Raw genomic sequence first — 16,120 nt, forward strand, 5'->3', positions numbered from 1 at the left:
CTGCTCCATCCCATAACACCTGTAACAGACGAGAGCTGGCCAGATGACTCGACACCCTCCTGCTGTGGAAAAGCAGAGCCAAGAATCTCCTTCTGCTGGGGAACCTCACTACTCCCTGGTGAGGGCAGGCACACTGGAGTGTGCATTTATGGAGGAGAGCCTGCCCCTAGCAAGGTAAACATACATTTACTAGGGAGGAATCTGGAGTCCCAGAGCTCTCAAGGAATTTCTATCGTGATTCTCCCAAGAGCTCTTTGAGCTGTGTGTGGCAGAGCAATGCGTTCTCCATATATTCTTGCTTTCAGTGTAGCTTCACGTTCTAAGATGCCAGATGCTCTGCCCACACAATGTCCTAGGGAAGCCCCAGTTTCCTGCGGGAAACACAGCCATCTCTTGGCCTGCCATAGAGCCTAGGTCATTTTAATATCAGTTCCTTCCACACTGAAATGAACACAGCTGGGCTGAATACTGCGGCCCTGGGAGTTATGTCAAACCTCTGACGTAGTGATTCTAGTGAAATGTAACATCATTGCCAAGTGCAGAGGACAATGTGCCTCATGGGTGACTTTTACATCCAGCTCTGCTATGTTGGCTGTCCCATGGTACCTCGATGACTTTCAGCGATTGGCTGCTTGCCTCCATATGCACGGTGAGGAAGGAACTTGGGGAGATAAGCAATGGGCCTTTGGAGGGTAAGTGTGCTCACAGGCCAGAAGCGGTGCCAAGTGGAAGTACTCTCCATGGTGCTCTGAGTTTTTCTGGCTTTCCCCAGAGACCATAAGCACTAAGCCATCCTCCAAGAGGCTGAGCCAAGAAAAGAATGGAATGCAAGATTTCCTTTGGAAAACAGGATCCTGCCAGCTGCCTGGTAGGCCACCTGAGTGCCTGCTGTAGTCAGAGAAGCCCCTTTGTGAACTAGGAAAGACTGCAAGGTCACAGATCCATCCCAGGGCAGCAGATCCAGAGTGGGCTGTAGGGAGCACTCAAAGAAAGAAAAAGCCAAGCTGGCATTCTTAGAAAGGCATTTACTTGGTCATTAGCCATAAGGAATAATTTCTTTTCTTTTCTTTTCTTTTCTTTTCTTTTCTTTTCTTTTCTTTCTCATCTCTTTTTACCCTTCCACACTTGCTGTCACCCCCAGCACCCTATGTCCAGGTTCTCTTTTAGGGAAGAATGTGATCTTGCTTGTCTCTGTTCTTCAGACTTTTTTGTTACTTTGTTTCACTGATTTTTTTCCCACATAACACTGCAGTAAACCACTTCATGGAGGCCAAAATGTTTTACTCCACAGATACATGCTTGTATTTAAAAATCTTTCTTTTTTCTGGGAATCTTAAAAAACAAAAGTGAAGGGAACATAAAGGAGATGGGCTCAAAAAACCAGAATGAAGTCAAGGAGTCAGTATACCTTTTAAAGAAAAGCAGATGAGAGGTGATGTTTGAAAAGAACTTAGGGTAGGAAGTTCATATATTTTAATGTCTGAAATATAGGTGTGGAAATAGCTCAACTCTGATATGTAGTCATCCAGGGGGGGAGGACTTATATGCCAGAGATTCTCTGCCAGGAAAAACTCTGGGACCATAAAAAGAAGGAAAAGAAAGGAGTCTGAGCCCCCTGCTTCAAAAAAGGGCAATACTGGAAGACTGTCCGCCCCACAGAAAATTCAGCCGTCAGCTCCACACCGAGGCCCACACGAATGGAATCATCAATAACCCTTGCCTGAAATCATGTTGAGAACACAAAGAAAGATCTATTTCTGGAAAAGAGCAAAGAAGAATGAAACTAGAGATGAAGCCCCCAAAGGAGATGTCGAACTGTCCTGTTAGGAGGCAGAGACTCCCCGATAACTAGGCCTGCATCTGCGCACAGACTTTCCTACGCTTGGGTGATCTTTCCAGAACAATCATAAAGTGACAGAGCATCCGACCCTGTCAGAAGTCAGCTCAGCATGCAATGCGGACCATTCAACTCTATCTGGCTCAGAGGGATGCAGAGTTAAAGCCTGACTGGATGTTAAAGGTAGGAGACTTTAAGAAACCGCTGTCTCTATACACATCAAAAGGTAAAGCTACTTGTTTATGATTAACCTATCTAGCCCACGGTCTGCTCTGAATGATGGCTGGAGATGGATGGGTGAGAGCTAAGGGAAATGGAAGGAAGAGACCAGTAGGGAGTGGAGAGGAAGGTATTAGTGACTTTGTATAATACAAATCACTAGAGGATGACATGTTCAGAATGATGTTTTCTCTGCATCTTTCTGAAAGAAATTGCTTGCTTGATTTAAACCCATGTAGCACTGAAACTCATGCCTCTATGTTATCATTGTTTTATAGGACTGAAGCATAGGCTTTAAGGTATTAAAAGCTATGCAGAATATATTAAGCAACAGCATCATCTTTCATTAATCTCTACACAACCCATTTCTGTGATCCTTGTACTTTCTGGGGCCTTCCACTCTTCTTTGAAGTCTCTCTTAAGATTTAAGCTCTCCTCCAAGGTCCACATTTCCCTATAAATGCGATTGAAAAGATAGAAGAATAAAGTGTTTATCATAAATCTAGTTCCCAATCCCATCTTGTTCCAGTCCACGCATCACAGTTCTGCCTGGAGGGTTCAGAGATTTCACTTCTGAAATGAGGTCAAATTTCACTTCCTCACACCTTACCTTGGAAGCCCTGAAAGAGAAGGCGGTGGACTTGGTGTCTGACTTCGTCCGGTCCTGCAGTAGAAGGCCTTGGTCCTCCGTCAGGGCCAGGTAGTGGCCTGTGGTGATATGCCGGAGCCGGAAAGCCTGGCCCCATCGGATGTTACTGCCACTCCAACTGTGCAGAGAAAACAGCGGGGAAACTCAGTCTATTTCAATGTCTTTCCTGGGCTTTCTTCCACATGCTAGCAGAATTCTAACCCCTCTGTGGTTTATCCTCTTAAGGGCCAAAGGCATAGTCTCCTGGCTGGCTCTAGGATTTCAGGTGTCCTGACAACTTCTCTTGGGGCCTCTCAACACCAACAAGGAGGCACCTTTGTGCGCTGTGGGTGGAAATGCAAACTGGTGTAGCCACTGTGGAAAACAGTGTGGAGGTTCTTCAGAAGATTAAAAAGAATTACCACTTGATCCAGTAATTCCACTTCTGGGTATTTACCCAAAGAATATGACAACACTAATTCAAAGAGATAAATGCACCCCTGTGTTTACTGCAGCATTATGTATAAGAGCCAAGATATGCAAGCAACCCGAGTCTCCAACCACAGATGAATGGATTAAAAAGCTATGGTGCGTGTGTGTGCCCACAGGCACATACATGTACACAACAGACTAGTATTTAGCTATCAGAAAAGAACGAGCTCTTGTCATGGATGGATCCAGAGAATATAATGTTAAGTGAAATAAGTCACTCAGAGAAAGACAAATACCTTATGATTTTCCCCATGTGTGAAATTTAAGAAAACAACTGAACAACAACAAAAAAAGATGAAAAATAGACTCAAATATAGAGAACAAACTGGTGGCTGGTAGAGTGAGTTGGATGGGAGGAAGGGTAAAATGAAGGGGATTATGTTACATTTATCTAAATGAACACTGAGTAAAGGTATAGAAGTCTTGAATCATATTGTACACCTGAAACTAATATAACACTGTGTGTTAATTATACTTCAATACAAATAAAAAGGGGAAAAAAAGGAACTCCAACAAGGAGGATGATCCTGGGACAAGTCAAAGATTTAATGTAACGGCAAGTCCCAAGCATCCAATTTTCCCTTCACTCCACTTTAGTTTCCTGATATGAAACAAATAAACACACAAAAAGAATGCCTTGTAAGGGAAACTTATTTCTGGAAAAGCAAAGCCATCCCTAACATACTATCTCAACTCAAACATTTTGCTACCACAAAGAATGCTATCTTCAAGAGCAATGGTAAAAATATTCATGCAACTTACACTCGCCAGGAAGAGGCAGATAATAAAGAAGTGAGCGTGTGCGCACATGTGTGCATGTGTGTGTGTATGTATGAGAGGGTGATCCATTCTGTGGAAAAAAAGTGAAGCAAGATAAGGTGATTTAGATAAGGGAGACTTCCCATTGAGTGGCAACCTTTCAGTGGTGCTACATCAAACTGTTGGCACTCAACAGATGTTATCTAGAGGAGAAATTATCCACTGAATAACTGAAACTCATTCTCTTTTGAGTTAGAATAAAATCTTTAAGTTAGAATATAATCTCATGGTTAGGCCTCTGGGGAAATGAACAACCATAACTGGAACTATACATACATACGTATTTTGACTTTTTTAAAAAGTCCACTAAGCAAGGTTTAATATCCTGAGAATAGGAGCAAGCATTTTAACAGGGCTAGAAAGAGACTATAAATGCTCCAAGCAGCTACCAAGTGGGTACTCCTTAAAAGCAGTATTCTTTAAACCAGTAACCTCCAAAGAGTTTCTCAGTAAAAAACGTATATGTACCTACAGGTGTATGTATGTAAGTTCTAGTATTTTTCTCTGATCTATAATGGAGCCCACCTTGGGGGCATACACCCTCATGAGAGAGACATGAACTGTGAACATACGTTCAGCGGGAGGCTGAGAGAGCTGGCAGGAAGAGCAGAGAAGGAAAAGTAAACAACTGTCCCTCCTCTGTTATCCTAAGCATTTAGGTTAGCTCTAGCCTGACTTGCAATCCCTCTCAGCAAAGTAATGGCTCAGAGTTTCTGGATCCCCCTTCGTAACATGACATTTGGAGACCACATGTTTTTACTCAAGCACACAGCTCAAGTCTCAGCCTCCCGTTCCTTTCAACGAGGTACAGTATGGTTTCTGACAAGTCCGGTAGATACGGTTTCCCACACGGCTACCTCTATCATGGTGGTTTAATCTCTGCCACAACCGCTAGTTTCATTTAAAGCTAACATTCCACTGGAGCCAACACAATTACTGAGAAAAGAAACACTAGCTGGGTTGCAGAGAATCTGTTTAAGAAAACAAATGGGAGAAGTACTTTGATGGCTTTCAGTAGACATATCCAAGCTTGCCTTTTATAGCCTGGCTGCCACCAGAGGAAGGGAGGCAGGAGCCAGGGGCTAAGTGCAGGGCCACAAAGTCCTCTGGCTTCAGAATCAAAACAGAAGTCTTGGAAATTTTAATTCTCTCATATTCTCTCTCTCTCTGTGTATGTTTGTGTGTGCGTGTGTGAATGTGTGTGTGTGTGTGTGTGTGTGTGTGTGTGTGTGTGTGTTGCTATTGTTTAAAATCAAAGCCAGGAAAATTTCAAAACTTCATTCTGGGCCAAGAAACTTTTGAGTTTGCCAGGTGATGTGGAATAAATGAAATTTTTAAGAGAATGGGCAGTATAGGAAAATAAAGTAATCTTGAGAAGACCAGCACCCTGACCCTCCATTACCTTATCCGAAGGGGTTCCACTCTCCACAGAGATCGGGCTCGTGTCCCAGCTCCCCCAGCTTCATAGAATATCCTCCTGCGAGCAGAGTTGGAGATGAGCTCCACTGAGCAGGACACTGATCAGCACTGGGGAGGGAACAGCTCCCTGCAGGGGCTGTTCAAATCCTCCCGAAGTCAGCAAAACTGAGAGCATGAGTCAAAGAGAAGCAGGAATTTCCAGGCTCAATCTCTTAAGAGGGAAAAAAGGTGCTAGAGGGGAGGGAAGTGCTCACCACATACGGATCAAGGACACTCGTGGACCATCAGGTGTAGAACAAAAAGGATTGTCCCCATTTCCACATCGGGAATCAAAACAGCCTCATCAAATACTATCAGAGCAGATACTAAAAGCTAGATTCTTTTAGGTTAAGCGTCTTGTAGTATTACATCTCTCAAAAATATATCTGTACTTTTCAAAAACGTATGTGTCCTTTTAAAACATGTAGGCAAAAAAGTATGAATTCATTTCCATTATTCTAGGAAGTCTGAAGCAAAGCTGTATGTTCAGCTGTTGTAGTGTTCATAACTTTCTTTATCACTGTACTGTTCTTGCATAAGGAAAATCTTTTAATTTTTTAATATACTTTTAAATAAAATATTTATCTTCGAATAATTTTAGGTTTACAAAGAAGTTGCAAAGACAGTACAAAGAATCGCATACTTTCACTTGGTGTCCCCTCATGGGATCTTGCATTATATGTACGATGTACATGCCACACTTGTCAAAATGAAGAAATCAACATTGTTAGGTCATGACTAGCTAAACTCAAGGCTTTGTTTGGATTTCAGCAACTTTCCATTAGCATTTTTCTTCCTGTTCCAGGATCCAATCCCGGAATACCACAATGCATTCAACTCTCCTGTCTCCCTTGTCTCCTCTGGTCTGTTCTTAGACTTCCTTTGTTTTCCATGGCTTTGACAATTTTGAGGAGTTGTGGTCAGATATTCTGTAAAATGGCTCTTGATTTGGGTTGTCCTGATGTTTACCTGATGATTAGTAAACTCTGTTTCTCATTCCACACAATAGGGACAGACCTACCTATGTAAGCAAATAAATCTTGTTAAAGAGTGTATCTCATGAAGAGTGGTCCCAGATTACCTAGTATATGGAATCCAGATCCTTTTGGAGAATTTTGTGACCTTAGATCAAGACTGATCACTTAACTGCATTTAATTTGACCAATTTCACTAACTTAAATTCCCACCACAGAAGATTTTTATATATCACAACTGAATCACTCAAGCCCCAGAAGAATCTTGATCTAGATTTTGAGACAACAGGTAATCAATAGAGGTGAGGAGAAAATGTGAAGTTCTTATTTTTTATCTGAAGAAGTTCCATAATTAGGAGTTGGTTGAAAATACCAGCTTGGCAGTCAGGCAGACTCGAGTGTGAGTCTGTGAGCTGTGTGATCTTGTCAGGTCCCTTCACAGCTGTGTACTTGGTTCTGTCATCTGTAAAATGAGCCTAATTCAGTTACATAAGTCCCAGAATGGTTGTGAGAAGTTAATGCGTTTTTTTGATGTGCACAAAGATGTTCACAGATGTACAAAACACTGTGTGGTATGAATTTATCCAAACTTTGTTTAAATACAGATGTTTCTATCATGCATAGAAAAACACATGACACAGAAACACAATGAAACACTGCCTTCATAGTGGCTAGCTCCTGGTGGTGGGATGATAAAACACATTCTAAATCTTTTTCAAACTACATGTGATCAGCAAACACGCAGTAAATATTGAGAAAGAAATCCTGTGTAGCTCAGGAGCTCTAACTGCGCAGTGTCCCTATGCTGGGTCTAGAACAGTAATGATAACTCACAGGTCACGCAGACTTGCTGAGGTTTTCACCCCTGCTTCTCCCCACTCAGTGAGAACAGGAAAGGCCTCTCAGGTAAAGAGGGTGGAACAGCTCACCCTAGGCCACAGGAGTAGAGAACTCTCTCCCTCTGACATCTGAGGAATTCTCGAAGGTTTGTCCCTCCCACGCGGGAAATGCGGGCAGCTAGCTCCATTTAATCTTGTAAGGTTACAGAGGTTGAAACAACCTGTTCTCGTTCTCTAAAACAATTACCCAAGGAGAGGAGTAGAGTGGGTGGTGAGCTGAGGTGCTTTGAAAGCTAGGCTGACAGCTCACCCTCGGCTGCAAGAGGTTAAGAGTCTTACCCCAGGGGGCTTGACAAGCCAGAGGCAGAGCCAAGGACCAGAGCTCAGGCTGCTAGATTGTTTCTTTCAGGTTTACACCCTGGGAGAGTTGGCCTTTTCCACCTGGCTTGCTTTCAGGCTTTAGAAGGAATAGAAATGATTTCCTCTGGAAAGTCAGCTCCCTCCCTGTGGTATCACTTGCATGCCTGAAGGGCTGCTGGCCTCTTTTAGTGCATTCCTGATTTCCTATTCTTTTGAGTTCTCCCAAATTTCAGTATTCCTGGCCATCCTGGCCAGTTCGGAGGATCTATCTGAAGACACAAGACAATGAGGGGGCTTATCACTCGCCTCACCTAGACGGCCAATGCCATAGCACCCTCCTGGGATTGAGAGACCAGCTGATACAGAAATGCAGGGTCCAGTATAATGAACAGCTGCTTACTCACCCCTTCATGCTGCCTTACAAAGTCTAAACGCCTTCATGCTTCCTTATAAATGAAAGGAATAAGGCTTTTCATATGTGAATTTATTTCCCCCCAGAGACAAATTAGATCCTGTGGAACCCTCCACCAAGGGAAGGTCACTTTTGCCATATTTCAATGATGGCATGCAATACCTGCTTCAGGGTGCCCATTTGAGGGAATTCCTGTCCATCCGTTTCACTCTCCCAAGCACCTCCTTTCAAATACTTGCACAGTCTTTCCTTTTATTCAGGCTCTTGTTCAAGTACTTGACAGGACTGCAACCAAATGACAAGTTTCTCCAGGCAAAGTTTCTGCCCAGGATGTTTCTATTTTGGTTCTAAATTTAATGACAGGTATGTGTGTGTGTAGGATGGGGAAGGGCAGGTCAAAGGTTATACACGGGATTATCATTTCATTTTTTCCAAATTCGTGCCCTTCAAAGAAGAATTGGAATGGGAAGAAAGAACTAGTGTGTTCAATGTGTTCCATCTTAGATGTAGCTAACTGCAAAATTCATAAAACTTCAGGTCTTTATCTACCTGCAACTCTTCCCTTTAATGCATAATATGATATTAAAGAGACAGTACATGAGCTCTTGCATAATTTTACTGTTTCAAAGAAAAAGGAAAGGAAAAATCACAATTGACTAGGATCACATGACATTATTTAGGGTATGGAATCCTTAATTCTAAGATCAGCCTAATGCCCTTCCTCAGAGAAAACTGTCAGTTTACTGGACCAGTGTCACGGAGTCAGGGAGTGAAATAATTAGGCACTTGCCATGGGTTGGTGCTTTATGTGTACTAGGTCACATCTGGTTTCCATGGAGAGAGATTCAGAGGACAGAACAAGTAGGAAGAAACTCAGAACAACAGGAATACAGACTGCCAATGCATGGTTTCTAAGACACACATTAACATATTCAAGTGCACTGCTCGGCTCCTTAAGGTCCTTTTAGTTCATCAGTTAAGGAACAAGCCATGGCTGGAGAGTTAGCCACGTGGTTTCTAGGCTGCCATCTGAAAGTAGCCTGTATATGACCTTTGGCAGGAGCCTGACCTAGATGCTCTTTTAGCTGTGAGGACGTGATCCCATGTATCTAATGAAGTAAAAGAAATGTAGCTAGCAAGGTTCCCATAGGCATTACAGAAAAACAAAGAATATATTACCTCTGGGAGATCATGCCCATTGCTGTTACAAGTTCAGCTTAATGCAGATCCAGTTTCATTTTTAAAAAATATTTATCAGATTTCTATAGTTACAGGGGCCAAGCTCTTTATACTCCATTCTTTTGATGTGAGACAGACTACTGAGGGACCCTTCAGTGTGAGTTTAAGATCTGGATTAGTATCTTCCATCTCTTGGTTTTGAATTTTTGAAAAGCACCCATTGAGTAGCCAAGCAGAGGACCACAGAAAGCACTTCCCTTGGAAGTATCTTCAGAATCTTGCCCTTGGCAACATCCAGCTCCTATTTTTCCAATCCTAGTTGGTAATAAGCAAAATGAAATCACCCAAGGCCACCTAAATGACTTCACACACGGGAGGTGGGGAGAGATCTGCCCTTCTGCCTTTGAGGGTGAATATCTTAGGTACACAAACTCTCCAGAGTGACTCACTTGATTTCTGTCACCGAATGGGTGCTTCCAGCTACAATAAATGCTACCAGAAACTCCTTATGCAGAGCAGAAATCAAAGAAAAGGAAGGTACTGGGAAGCATTATGGAACAACTTGCCTAAGAACAGCATGTGCCTCCAGGTACCCCTGTGAGCAAGTTCCAGTGCACTGCCATTCCTATCTCACAAACTAGATCCCATGGCTGTCCACTGACCAATGTTCACAGAATTCATCTGTGGTCATGCCCGAATGCAAATTCTTTAGCCGAGGCACCTGAGACTGGAGACAGTGGGGAGGATGACGACATTATGGGCTTACCTGTGCTGGGCATCATTCTGGTCTGTAGATGGTATCGTCAAACACTCATCATGACCATGGAAGAGACGTACTACGTGCCCACCAAGTAGGTATCCTAGTGAGAGAATTATATTCTACTATGAACTTATGGGAAATTTAATGATGACAACACGGAGTTTAAAAAGGGTAAATTTGTGCAAGTCTGAGTCAGTTATGGAAAACACCAAGAAAGAAGCATTTAGAAAAATGTCAGATCCCGTGAATTCTGGACTGAGGAAGAACAGACAAGATAGTCAAAACAATTCTAACATTGAAAGTTAGATAGGATTTCAGAGATGAGCAAGTTCATCGTCAAAATGTCGGGTGAAAATAGTGTCAGCTCTATCATTAAAAGGAAAATGACATTGCTACTGTGAGGAAGATAAGGATTTTCCAGTTGCCTCGGATGAAAATATATCCAGCATGAAATTCCTGGATAAGCGCTTACATTCTCTATGTGTATATTTTGTGGCAAAACCCCAACCAAACCGCAGTCGTGGTGAAGAACAAGGGTGCTGGGAAGGAGGTCAGTAAAGTGTTACTAAGAGCTGTTTTAGGAGAAGCTACTTTTGAATGCATTTAACAGACACAGATCAAACCTGGATGCTCAGCCTCCAGCACCAAGGGGAGGCAAAATATCATTCCAGGATCCCAAAGCCTATGAGCTACTATCAATAAGCACTTAACTTTCACCATAAGCAATCTCAATAGCCAAGGAGTTGCGAGATGTATGGGAAACAATGAGCTTCAAGGACATGATGACCCATTAGTCTTCAAATAAATTCTGAGCCTTAATTCAAAGAACATACTGGGAGAGGGATTCCAGGCTGAGGTTTACCTTGTACAAAGAAATGGGATTTGTATCGCTTTGAATAAAAAAAAAATTCTCTAGACTAGTCTATTCCTAGGAGACATACGGACTTAATACACTCATGTCTGCATCAGGACTTTTTTAAAAAAAAAGTCACATAATTAAATCACTTTAGGGGCTACCAAACTATCTTGGGTATTGAATTAACAGTAAGAATGATGAAATGAAATCATGCCAGAGGAGAAAAGGCTGTTTATCATTACATCTTGTACAGGGACAGTGTGATAGTCCCAGTTTTTATTTTTTATTTTTTGTAACCAGGTGAGGCAAATTCTTCTTAAGCTTCTCTCAAATAGTCAGAAATCATTTCCCAATTTTCCTCTACTTTACTGTACTGACAGTTCCAGTTGTATACCTTTCTTTGCATTAAAATCATTCATGATATACTGTAGGGGAATTCTTAACAGCCAATTTATTTAGAAAAATTAAAACCTTCCCCAATCCTGCTCTTGATTAAGCTCTGTCATCTCATGATGGCGAGGTCATGCCCCACTTGGATCCATCGTTTGCAGTCCTCAGGCTCTTCCAATCAATATTCTAATCATGGAGAGAAAACTGCCAAGTGCTGGTGTATCACAGCCCTTCCTAACTGAACTCTAGCTGGGCAATATTCAGGGAAAAAGGGTCATTGTGAGGCTCACTTATGCTCTCAGGGCTGAAGTGGGTTCTCATGAGGGGATGCTGAGAGGGCATTTTCTGCCTGGGCAGACCTCAAGAGATGAGCTATCCAGGCTGAATTACAAGGACACTCAATACATCGATAAGGACCTTTTTGACGTGATTTGCAAACACTTCTTAATTAATCTCCACAAGTCGTCTGTTGGGACTGGGGGATCATTTTATTCCTACTGTGAAAATGAAAAATTTAACATGGGGGAAGATCCAGTCCAAACCTCCCCGGGGAAGACTAAAACCCAGAGCTTCTTGATTCCTGACAGAAAGGGAATGATAACAGACTCAAGGTGGTGGGTTAGTTCTGGTGTAACAGAAGAGGGCGAAACACCACCTGCCTTTTTAAAGCCTTCCACACGTTGCTGACAGAGTTAAAAAGTCTGTCATTTTGTGACAATTCAGCTTTGTTCTGATGTCTTCTGAAACTAAGGCAACACCTTGATGTCCTCATTTTTCCCTCTATTTTCAAACATCTTATCACAGAAGGGCATTTCCAGTTTGAAACTACTGGGCTCAAGATCAAAAATCTGGTTAAAACTGTGGTAGGAGTAACTTTTTAAACATGCTGACCTTGCTGTAAAGTGCTATAATGTAAGATGATAACCTATAGCCGTCACTGGCATTCGATTACTCTTTTCAGCTGCAACATTACCCATGAGTACGGTAAGTCCCACATCTTTATTTTCTAACTTGAAAGGTGCATTGACTTTGCCTGGCTCCAAGAATTAGGGTATGTTGAACCAACTTTGATGCTTTTACTTCCACGGGAAAAATAAACTACTGAGAAAACTGATTACTGTTCAATGGCTCTCCATAAATACAAGTAAAAACAAATGGCCAGACACACTTATATCATAAAGTCTTTCTTCCACCTGTATGGAGAGATGCTTTGGGGAGAAAGAGTACCAGCATCACCTTCTTGGAAAATAATCTCTTCTAAGACCGAAGTTGCCGAGGCTTATACATTTCTAACTTGTAATCGTAAATATAAAGGAAAAGTCAGTGGGGGAGGGAGAATGCATATCCAAATCCTGCATGCCTACAGTACCCTAAAAATGGGCTCTGAAGGATTAAAAGGTATTGTCAGGAACGCCCCTGTCATCAGAAAGCAAGACAGAAAATAATCCATACCCATGTCAGGGAATGAGATTCAGGGGAACTAGAATCATGCTGGCTGCATAGCAAGACATGAAGCGGGAGCCGGGAAGCAGTAGCAAATGAGAATATATACAGCTCAAGACAGACTGGATGGCTGAGGGCTGAATGCATACGAAAAAGCCCACCTTCTTCAACGCTACTTCCTGAGCATGTAGGATGTACATTCCAGAGTGTCTGCATAAAAGAGGCGTCCACTTGTACGTTCCCGTTTGACACTGAGAGATGCTGCAGCAGAAACAGAAATGAGACATTCGTTAAATCACCAGGCCAGTCCTGACAGAAGGAGCTCAACCTAGAATCTCAAGGATTGAATAAAAGAGTCTCCCTGTCATCAAGCTCTTTCTACACCGCCCGTGGCAGACTGCTCCGCCCATTCTAGAAGCAGCTTCAAAGTGGGACACTATTCAGGGAAGAAGAAGTTTCCAGCCACAGAGGTGGCAGACGACTGTTGACTCCTTCCCCTCGGCTGGATCCCTGATTCAACAGAAAGTCATAAAATGTTTCATCCTGTTAGAAGGGAATTCACAAATGGCAAAAATGACTTCGGCATTTGGTCTAGGCGAAATAAATTGCCCACAGGATTGGTGCTGAGACGCTTAAAAACTTTTGACACTTCTCTGATATTCGGACACCTGAGGGCTTGCTGTCAGTGAAGCCCAGTACCCCATCCCAAGATGCAAAGATCTTACCTGCATCTCTCAAGCCCTGGGACATGCCATTGGCCGAAACATTTTAAATTCTCCATTTCTCCCATATCAGTTTATTTCCCTGTATCCTGTTCTTTCTGGCTTGTTCTTTGCTGAACAAGAGCTAAACCGTGTGGGAAATTCACAGTAGCGGAAGCTAATGTAGAAGTGGTTTTCTCAGGAAGGGCCTGAAGCATTTTAGCAGAGTAGCTGGGCACAGTACCTTCATCTAAAAGGACAACTAACAGTTAAATTCCAGGCCCCATGATAATGGAGCAGGGGAGAGAACTGAACCACCTACCTCTCCCCTATACTGTGCAAAGGATTCTTATCCTACCCAACCTACTGTGGCACAGTTCGCCTCCATCATGAGGTCCTAAAGGAAAAATGTGAAAGTGAAAAGATGCCTCCTAGGAGGTACTTACAAGGTATCTTTCAGAGGACACGCTGACGAGAATGAGGTCATCACCAATTCGAACTTTCTCTCCCTCAGATCTCTGTTTGGATGCCGGATGTATGGTCCACCAACAGGCTTCTCCTACACAAATGCTCCTTGAGTTAGTCATTGCTTCATGGAAATCAGTGTCCCTAATTCTGTCCCTCATTCTCCCTCTCCTGGTAACAATCCCTCCAGTGCGCAGGCGCACGCATACGCACACTCCAGACCTCAGTCTCTATTTAGCCCCATATCCACTTGACTACGTCCATCACTTTTGTCCTCTCTGGCAACAGAAAGACAGTGTTTGGGAGAGAGTATTGGAGGTCAGAAACTATAGAAGCCTTTCAATATTTTTAAGACATAGAGAAAAATTCATTCTTCAAAGGCATTTACAAATCTTTAATTGACTTCGCTGGTCTACTGACAACTTACACACTTTTATCTTTGCCACACTCTCCAAGAAATTCTATTAAAACATAAATAATTCTGGGGTGCCTGGGTGGCTCAGTAGGTTAAAGCCTCTGCCTTTGGCTCAGGTCATGATCCCAGGGTCCTGGGATCAAGCCCTGCATCGGACTCTCTGCTCGACGGAGAGCCTGCTTCCCTTCCTCTCTCTCTGCCTGCCTCTCTGCCTAGTTGTGATCTCTGTCAAATAAATAAATAAAATATTTTTAAAAAAACCATAAGTAATTCTACTAAAAAAAAAAAAAATCAGATTTTCAAAAGGCCTAAATCTACAAAGACTAGGACAGCGGGTGGAAAGTTGATAGCAGAGAAGAGAAATGGACAATTTGAAAAAAGGAAAGCAGATAGATGCTTTCAGTGAACAGAAAGCTAAAACCCAAGTCCTTATGAAAGTAAGAAAATGGAGAAGTTCTCAAGAAACAAGGCGATCCCTGCTGCATGTTTCACAGGAAGTCTCTGGAATTGGAGGTAAGTTACTATAAAGGTAGCAGCAGAAGATGAGGTTGAAAACAGAATTGACTAAAAGCTATTAAGGAAATTTTATCTCCTGGCATCCTTTCCTGTACCCTGCATGGCTAGATGACTCCTTCTCCTCTACCCTACAAAAGATTAGGAGTTACATCTGTGGAATGACCAACCATAAAAGTTCTGGTTTTGTAATACCAACGACTGTCAAACAAGGAAGTGAAAAGTACTGCAAAAAATAGAGAATCATTAAAATGTTATGTCCTTGTAAGTAAAACCCCAGCTCCTTTCCCTCTGCCTCTATGCCTCATACACTAGCTGGGATGTTAAATCTCCTCCTCCCTCACATATAAGGATTCCTCTTTAGGGGAGCCAAACTACCCAAGATAACTTTTACTGACTTGATTTAAAAATGAAGGAAGACCAAGGATCACCTGATATCCAAGCCACAGCACTAACACAAACAGCAAGAACAAAACAGTGGGGAAAGAAACTTGAAGAAAGCAAAGATTATGAAGAGCCAAAGAAAACTTTTAAAAAGTCATATAATTTATAATTGCAGAGAGATAAGAAAAAGTTACATTCATAAAGCAACAATGAAAATACCCATGAATGATCACTTTGGAGAAAAAGTCTTCAATCCTGAAAGAGAAAGAAAGAAACAAAAGGGTTATAGGATAAAGTTGAAAAAAATCTCCCCAAAGAACGAAGAGAAACAGATTAGAAATACGAGTGAAGAGAAAAATAGAAAACCAATCTAGAGGATTTCCAGAAAACATGAGCAGAGAAAACAAAGTTAGGAATTAACAAAGAGATAGTATTAAACATTTGCCAAAGCTAGAAGACAAGAATTCAGATTGAAAAGGCCCACAGATTCCCTAGCACAGTGGAGAGAGACCCACACCAGGGTCCATTCTCATGAGCCTTGGAACAAATAGGATCCATGCCCAGATGTATCACTGTGGAATTTCAGACAGAAGGGCAAAAGAGAAGACCTGTAGTTCTGAGAAAATATAAGTATGCCTTACATAAAAGATCGGGAATCTGAATGTAGATGTCTCAATAGCCAGCCATAAGTTAGAAGAAAATGAAGAAAACCTTCATGATGCAGTGGACAAAATATATTTCCAATGTAGAATACCATGAATTACTTGTGAAGCTGGAATTAAGGAACTTTTAGATGACAATTTACCTCCCTTTGATCTTTTCTGTAAAAGCTACTAGATAATGGGGTTCCACCAAAGTGATGTGGTAAACCAATGAGGGGGGTAAAAAACAAACAAACATGAGATCTGGGAAACATGGAATCTAGAAGAGAGACAAAGGAAATTTTCTGGATGATGGTGGATGTTTCAAGAAGAAG

At 42.1% G+C, this 16,120-nt stretch overlaps 1 protein-coding gene across 1 annotated transcript in view; it reads right to left on the reverse strand.

The window, feature by feature from the left end:
- The window catches only part of RYR3 (ryanodine receptor 3), a 352,315-nt gene that overhangs the window by 270,052 nt on the left and 66,143 nt on the right, over positions 1-16,120 (reverse strand). The window contains exons 6-10 of the mRNA XM_059183407.1: positions 13,814-13,926; positions 12,828-12,927; positions 9,984-10,077; positions 5,398-5,472; positions 2,667-2,823 (exon numbers count right to left, since the gene is read on the reverse strand). Of these exons, the coding sequence (XP_059039390.1) occupies positions 2,667-2,823; positions 5,398-5,472; positions 9,984-10,077; positions 12,828-12,927; positions 13,814-13,926 (539 nt within the window). The remainder of the gene's footprint in view (positions 1-2,666; positions 2,824-5,397; positions 5,473-9,983; positions 10,078-12,827; positions 12,928-13,813; positions 13,927-16,120) is intronic.

The sequence above is a fragment of the Mustela lutreola genome, chromosome 7 (assembly GCF_030435805.1).
Source record: "Mustela lutreola isolate mMusLut2 chromosome 7, mMusLut2.pri, whole genome shotgun sequence".
NCBI lineage: Eukaryota > Metazoa > Chordata > Mammalia > Carnivora > Mustelidae > Mustela > Mustela lutreola.